The sequence below is a fragment of the Mchenga conophoros genome, linkage group LG18 (genome assembly GCF_057382185.1).
Source record: "Mchenga conophoros isolate Kocher_MC1m ecotype Shallow Benthic linkage group LG18, M_conophoros_male_GT1.1, whole genome shotgun sequence".
Taxonomy (NCBI): domain Eukaryota; kingdom Metazoa; phylum Chordata; class Actinopteri; order Cichliformes; family Cichlidae; genus Mchenga; species Mchenga conophoros.
The window spans coordinates 36,306,770-36,314,200 of NC_140543.1; the positions used below are offsets into that span (position 1 = coordinate 36,306,770).

At 41.5% G+C, this 7,431-nt stretch overlaps 1 protein-coding gene and 3 non-coding genes across 4 annotated transcripts; 2 read left to right on the plus strand and 2 right to left on the minus strand.

Annotated features, from left to right (window-relative positions):
- Positions 1 to 260: 260 nt before the first annotated feature.
- Positions 261 to 4,267, minus strand: LOC146554322 (phosducin-like). Its single transcript, XM_085255117.1, has 6 exons — positions 4,149 to 4,267; positions 2,291 to 2,351; positions 1,993 to 2,129; positions 1,671 to 1,890; positions 1,426 to 1,538; positions 261 to 746 (listed from the first exon to the last, which is right to left on the minus strand). Exons 2-6 carry the CDS (start codon positions 2,337 to 2,339, stop codon positions 558 to 560), a joined length of 708 nt encoding a protein of 235 aa, XP_085111243.1. The 5' UTR covers positions 2,340 to 2,351; positions 4,149 to 4,267; the 3' UTR covers positions 261 to 557.
- A 2,387-nt stretch (positions 4,268 to 6,654) lies between these two features.
- On the minus strand, positions 6,655 to 6,728 carry trnan-guu (transfer RNA asparagine (anticodon GUU)). Its single transcript has one exon. It is a non-coding gene; the product is annotated as a tRNA-Asn (tRNA).
- Positions 6,729 to 6,935: 207 nt separating this feature from the next.
- trnak-cuu (transfer RNA lysine (anticodon CUU)) lies at positions 6,936 to 7,008 on the plus strand. The gene has a single exon. It is a non-coding gene; the product is annotated as a tRNA-Lys (tRNA).
- Positions 7,009 to 7,344: 336 nt separating this feature from the next.
- On the plus strand, positions 7,345 to 7,416 carry trnag-ucc (transfer RNA glycine (anticodon UCC)). Its single transcript has one exon. It is a non-coding gene; the product is annotated as a tRNA-Gly (tRNA).
- The last annotated feature ends 15 nt before the right edge of the window (positions 7,417 to 7,431 follow it).

Genomic DNA, 7,431 nt, shown 5'->3' on the forward strand with positions numbered 1-7,431 from the left:
TTCGAGACACCGAGGCGCGCAGTGTGAAATAATGACTCAGGTCTGTCAAAAGAAAAGAAACGAACCTGCTTTGAGAAAGTGCAGAAGTTTGTTTAAAAATGTACGGAGTAAAAGTAAAACGTTGTCAGAAGAATACAGCACAGATGTATTTGTACTTTGTTCCCTCCCACCTCTGCAGTCCAGGATGATGTTTCATATACGTCACATTAAAATATGAATATTGCTAATTGTAAAAAAGCCAGACAGACACTGACAGGATGTGATGAAGACATCTTTTATTGGAGAGTTATGACATCACTGCTAAGCAGTATTTCAGCACAGACCTGCTCGCCGTCTGTGGTTTACTTCTACCAGTCTCTAAATAGATTCAGCATTTGAGCTGCTGGATGTTTATCTGTATGCACAGTTGTGTGCTTTTTTTAAAAACATGTATATCCCAGCTGCTGTTCTTCCACTTCTTTTCCTCAGCTCTCCTTTTCATTTGCCCCTCACTGTCAGATGCACCCATCCTGTTTTCTACTTGTATTCGCTCCCCTCCAGCACACTGCATAAATGCTCTATTCCACTTCCCCTCCCTCATCCTCATCAGCAGCACATGCTTCAAATTCCTTCTCGGGTAAGAGGCCATATTCATTGAGAAAGGCCTCAACATCCGTTGCAAAGAACTCTTCATTGAAGTGTTTGGTCACAGCCAGGAAGTTACCCAGTAACTCACCAGCCTTGTACACCAATAGGGTAGGAAGAACCTGGAAGAATAGCAGCAAAACTCCAAATGAGCTTGTAGCCATTATAACTGGAAGTGCTCGGTGTAACTCCCAGCCACAGGAATATTTCCTGGACAAGAAACCTTTAAAAGAATGTTTTCAGTATAGGGAACAGGATGGAAATAAGAACCCAGGGAACCCTGCAGGGGTTGAGTTGTCCACTTGTCCTCATTTTTATAGATCAAGGCCAGAGTAACCCAAGCTTAAAGTGTTCATTAAGGTATTTGTCACACAGATATAAAATAAGCTCATAGATTAGTGTTGACCATAGGGTGCTTAGTTTATGTAGAAAATGTCGTTTGTTGTTGTTTCGGTTTACGTGCTGAAATAGTTTTATGTGTGTTTATGTGTAGACTTGTATATAGTTAAACATATAATGTCAAACTCTGAATATTGATTTGTAAATAAGGACATTTGAAATAAGGGCGCCGGAACAGAACAAGTGTAACGACATCATACTCCTCTTCAAGCACACACATTGTGTAGACACAGAGATATACATGAAAACCAGATGCTTTTCTTGTTATTTCAGTTATATTTGCACGTTCAAAATAAAATTCTATCTATCTACACCCAAAACAAAGTTCTGTGCTACACGTTCTGGAGCTGAAAGTGCATTTAAAAGTCTAATTCTTCATCAGCAAAGTAGCAGTGCACTAACCTCAGAGGAGAAGCGTTCGGCAGCACCGGTGGCCACGGCGTCAATGCGACAGAATTTAACACTGGGGTATTCAGCAGCCAAACAGTCCAGGCATGAGTTCAGCTCTTCACAGCCTGACAAACACAGAGAAGCCGCAGCCGTTAGCAAACCACACTGTGTCCAGTACGTGGCTGTTTGGTGAATATCGATTTATTGTTTTCGTGTTGAGACTACACTTGAATATGCACCCCCCTCAAACACCTGACCTTTGACACCATGCTGGTAGATGTGGACCACCACCAGGGTCAACCGGTGTTCCTTCTCTATGACTTCAAGGAAGGCTTCTCCGCTCTCAAGTTCATGGACGGACTCAAACTTGGGACCAAAGCTCAGGCGCTCGTGCATTTCCTGCATACACTGTTTTCTGTAGCGTTTCAGGCAGCGTTCATCCTCATCTTGGATCAACTCATACTCCTGAACACTCATCTACAGTTGAGAAAACATATGTTACTGCTGCACTTGTTTTTACACTTGCATGCCTTTCTGTGGCATTACTAGGATTATATTGTTCCAGATGTTTCCATTCACCTTTCTGTTGAGTCTCTCCTTGTCATCATCTCGAGGACTGGACATTTGTCTGAGCAGCTCTCTCTTGTTCTGAGGGACAGTCTGATCCACACTGTCCAACTTAAACCTTCGCCAGTCATTAATGACACCTTTGGGACCTGGAGACACACAAAGAAGTGTAACAAAGCAACGTGTTTTCACGAGTGCAAAGCGCCACGAGTCGGCGACCACGAGTCAAAACAGCATCGAAGGCAATAATAGCCTGAATCCCCCGAGTTTTGCATCCAGCTGTAATAGACTATCGTGTGACGTCGCTGACCTGTGTGATTGGCGGGCACTTCGTCCTCTTCTTGAGTGGTGGCAGACATCCTTTGGGAAGCCTGCGACACACAGAGTAGACAACAGTGTTTTTGCTACTTGAACAATGTTTTCTTTAGCTTAAATAAGCTTGTGTCATTTTGACTTGATGTCACAACTAATCAACATTGTGACAGCTCCAAATCTGCACAGCAAAATCTCCAGTGTTAAATTAACACTTTTGACAGTGTTATATGTTTAAAAGTAACCCAGTCAGTTTTGAAGATTAACAAAGACTAACACTGAGCAGTGCTGATTTTCTAACACTGGAAAATAACTCAAAATGTTAGAAATGTTCCAGTGTTAGAAAACCAGCACTGCTCAGTGTTAGTCTTTGTTAATCTTCAAAACTGACTAGGTTACTTTTAAACATTTAATAAACATAATTTAACACTCAACAGTGTTGTATTTAACACTCAGAGGAGTGGACCCATATAGACTCTCTCTAGTGTTAATTTAACACTGGAGATTTTGCTGTGTGAATATCTGCAGCGTGATTCATGCATTTAAGCACACAGTTGTCACAAACATTTAGTTTAAACTAGGCTGAAGTTTACTTATCAGATTAAGATGAGATTACCAGGAGTCTGACACTCACACTTAGGACAGCTTATATAGATATATGTGAGTGAGATATGACATCATTTGTGAGCTAAAACCAATAAAATGTAATGAAAGCTAAACAAGACAATGAAGTTTTATTATATTTATTATTTATAATGAATATTATTTAGATATTTATTTTATTGGTATGACCCTGAAAATGCAAAATCCTCTGTGACCGTTTTTACAATGGGAAAGATTTTTTCCTGCTTAGCGATGATCTAAATGCCAACATTGTAACTGGTTCAAAAGAAGCTGATGGACTCATGATTGCGTTATTTATCTGTTTTATGGCTCATTACTCAAACATTTTTGTATGCTTGTCAAAACACAGAAACGTTGGAGTTCTGTCTGTACTCCCAGTTCAAAGCCATTTGTTACATTACATAACTTCTAATGAGCAACACGATGTCTTTCTTTTAGTAACACATTCAAGTATCAGCACAGAGCTGACAGCAAAGTTTCAACTAAACAGCCCACAGAAAAATGACGTGGCTACATTGATGTTGCTGGGTGGGAGGAGCTTCACTGTCACAATCTTAAAAGACTGTGCATATCATTGCTCTAATTTTTATTTTATTTTGCCTCCCACATGAACTGAGACCAGGCAATTGTGCATAAAAAGACGTGCTGGAAAATGTTGTATTTATTCTTTATTTGCTATGCATCCGTCTGATTAGCAACTGCGATCACTAAATATTCCAGATATATTGCTTTCATACACCAGTACATGCCACACTGAAAGCTGCTGAGACAGCTGGGCGGTCGATGACAGCAAAGCTACGTCAGTCATATAACTGATGAAGCCCGTTAGGCTGAGGCAGCTAATTCGTTCAGGTTGTCAAAGCTTTCATTTCTTCCTTCACTGGTTTCGATGAGCTCACATTCAGTTAAAGAAGTGAACTTTAACTCTAGAGGGCGATGCTTTTTAACATGACATGGCTTGAAAAGTCAGTAAGAAAACACATAAGAATTGATTTAAGAAAATGAAGAAATGCAGAAGCACACATAAACAGATTTATATGCAACAACATGTTTGTGGAACACCAAACAACAAAGTAACTGAGTGTTAACCACATCTGCCGAACAATGACATTACTCAGTGTGTGTCAAAGGCTAGACTTACACCAGCAGCATTAACATTAACGGTTTTCAATGAAAAAATAAATATTTGCACCAATGCATGCTTTCTAAAGAAAAAAAGGACCAGCTCTTACCTTTGTCTGATGAATAAGAACGGGTTTTAAAAGCCAGTCAGTCAATCTTGTGATTCACTGATAGTGTGAGATCTGGCTGAGAGCGGGGAGTGCCGGCTTACAGAGGGTGGAGCTAGAGCAGAGGGAATAAGCTTAATCTTCACAGTCGTCATAATCACTGTCACCATAATGTTGTGTTGTTTAATATGATTAGATGCAATATCTGTCTCAGTGTTATGGACTGAGGAGGCCGAAGTGGACACAGCATTTTTACTTGTTTTACTTATGGAAAATAAAACAAGTTAAAGTAGTCGTCTGTTGCTTCGGTTACTTTTGAGAAAAAGAAAAAAAGAGTGAAATATGGTCTTTATCTAGCCAATGAGTTTATTTCTTCAGTTTACTTTTTATGGTTTGTTTTGGACCTCGCAGTTTAACTGTGGCAGTGTGTGCTCTGTTTTATCGTAGTATCTACAAGCCTGCAACACAAAATGTTAAAATAGAAACTTTTTATAATACAAAGAAAACCTCAGCAATCAGACAACAATCAGACAACCCCCTTTGAGTAAGCACTTGGCAAGAGCGGAAAGGAAAAACTCCTTTTCAACAGGAAGAAACCTCCGGAACCGGGCTCAGGAAGGGGCGGGGCCATCTTACCCTCCGACCATACATACATTACACAAACATCACATGGGGAAGACAGGTCAGAGAGGTATAACAATGGAAAATGCACCACATGAGGAAAGATAAGGAGAAAAAAATAACTCCCCCCAGACTGAGCTCCAACAGGGAGATCAGTTTGAGAACAGAAAAAACACCTCTGCACATGAAACAACTCGTAATACACCAAAGAAACACATGACAAGCAACAGGGATGGGTAAAGGGTGAGAGACAGCTAGTGTAGACAGCACATCCGGGCCTGCGTGCGCTGGTTCCTTGATCCGCCGTCAGCATCGGAAGGGAATAAGCGTCGAAGGCGTTTGGAAAGGGAGGGGGATGAGTGCATATCAGTGTATATGTATGTGTGTGCGTGTCCATAGTTCAGCTGAGACAGTGTCCTTCACCCTGCCAGGCTAAGTAAACAGTCTAACAGCCAACCCAGGTGGCCTTGCATGGAATAGGAAGGAACAGACTCAACACAGTCGTTATCAGGGTGTTGTTGTTCAGCTCCAGCCTTGAGCCCACAGCTGGTGCCGAAGGGGTATGCACATGAAGTGATGGAGGTTTTTACTTTAGTGCAAACAGCTCATATGAATTTCAAAGCAGTTCTACAGTCCAACACTGGTCTCTCAATCTCCCGTTGGAGAGCCGTGAGCTTTGCCATACTTGCGCTCTGTGATGTTGTCATTTCTTGTGCTCAAGGAGCCGATTCTGAGAACTCACGGCAGTGTGCCTCCCCAAGATGTCATCCAATTTGCGCCCAGAGATGTTATTCCGAGCGAGCCCTTCAGAGATGTATCCAGTCTGCAGTCAGAGATCTTATTCTGAGTATTCACAGCAGCCGTAAGCCTCTCCAAGATCTTATCCGTGCTGAGTCAATGAGCCCATTTTGAGAAACTCACGCCTCTTCAGATTGTTCCAATCCCAGCGGGCAGCCTTGTGGGGGTTTGAACAGCCGGTTCCGCTTCCTTAATTCTTCGATAAGTCAGGGCCAAGCCAGCTCCGATCAACCAGAACCCTGTTACCATGGTTCCGAATAGGTAGATATCTTCAGCACTCAGGCTCACCCGAGCCCAGACTTCTCGTTGAGAAAGGGGTGTCAATTGCATTTAGGGACCAGTTGATCAAAACCATAATTCAAATTAAAATATAAAACAAAAAGAAGATGCACATTCTCTGTCATATGGACTTGCATGAATAAAGGTCCTCTTCCTTCTCTCCAAGGTATGTGATAAGGCAGCAGATGGCTACTTCTCTAAGTATTTCAATTGTCTTGTGCTATTTAAGAAAAAATAAAGTATGAGTATAAACTACATGGGTGACTGCCAACAAAGTGCATTTCAAAGCTACCCAAAGTCTAAAGAGTTGTCCTACCTCAAGAAGCATGTCCTTGAGCTGCCTGATTCTCACTCCCTTAGCTCCTCCCCTTGAAAAAATGACATCCATCAGTTTTGGGGTGCAATGGTCAAGTGTAGCCATTCAAGGCTTACAGTGGTTGAACTCTTGAACTTCTCCTTTATCTGTAGACCACACAAACAGAAGAATTCAGTCTTGCAGACTATATTGCATTAATTAATGCTCTAATACATTAGTTAAAGATGATAGATGTGATCTAAGGCTACCCCAAGTTTTGAGGGAACAAAAACAATCTTAGTGAAGACAAGGGAGACATTCCCCACCATAACCATGGCGTAATCTGTAATTTTTTAGCAACCCTGTTTTTGTTTCAAATTTACACATTGTGTTTATGTCTTTCAAGCTTATGTAAAAACATAAGCTTGAAAGTCCACCATGCCATATTCACCATATGTGAATTTGCCCGGGCTACACCAATGATCAATTACACCATAAATAATCAACAAAAAGTGCCGTCCCTGGGTGGGCTCGAACCACCAACCTTTCGGTTAACAGCCGAACGCGCTAACCGATTGCGCCACAGAGACACACGAGCCTTAAAGCCCTTCAAGGAGAATAAACGCGTAAATTTTGACGAAAAAAATCTTGTCTTTTCCTTAGTCTACTAACTTTTCCGTTTACAATGATCAACACTTAAAGTATTGTTGGGCATACACACAGCAATAAGCAATAACAGCAGCTCTGTACCCTAACACTGTAGCTAAAGTCAAAGTATTTTTCCTTCGTTTACAGCTGCCCGGCTAGCTCAGTCGGTAGAGCATGAGACTCTTAATCTCAGGGTCGTGGGTTCGAGCCCCACGTTGGGCGCATGTCTTTTGTATTTCCATACAACAAAAAAAGCCCATAGATATTTAGCCATTTAAACAAACAAAAAACAGAAACCACTGCTTCCGGAACCTTTCGCGTGTTAGGCGAACGTCATTCTGTTGTATACAATATATTATTCTTATTATATTCTAATTTTTGCTATATAACTTTTGCACTGTCCACTTCCTGCTGTGACAAAACAAATTTCCCACGTGTGGGACAAATAAAGGTTAGCTTATCTTATCTTATAACCACTACACTACGGAGACACTGGTGTCGATGTCAAGTTGAATGACCGAAACACCAGTTTACCAGACCGTTCTGTAACCTATACATGCGTTGGTGGTATAGTGGTTAGCATAGCTGCCTTCCAAGCAGTTGACCCGGGTTCGATTCCCGGCCAACGCAAAGTTTTCGTGAACG

Excerpts from the sequence above, each read along its gene's own strand:
- LOC146554322 (XM_085255117.1), bottom strand. The coding sequence starts at position 2,339 with ATGTCTGCCACCACTCAAGAAGAGGACGAAGTGCCCGCCAATCACACA. Across the intron at positions 1,539-1,670 it reads CTACCAGCATGGTGTCAAAG|GCTGTGAAGAGCTGAACTCA; the intron begins GTCAGGTGTTTG and ends TGTGTTTGTCAG. Across the intron at positions 747-1,425 it reads CCGAACGCTTCTCCTCTGAG|GTTCTTCCTACCCTATTGGT; the intron begins GTTAGTGCACTG and ends CTATTCTTCCAG.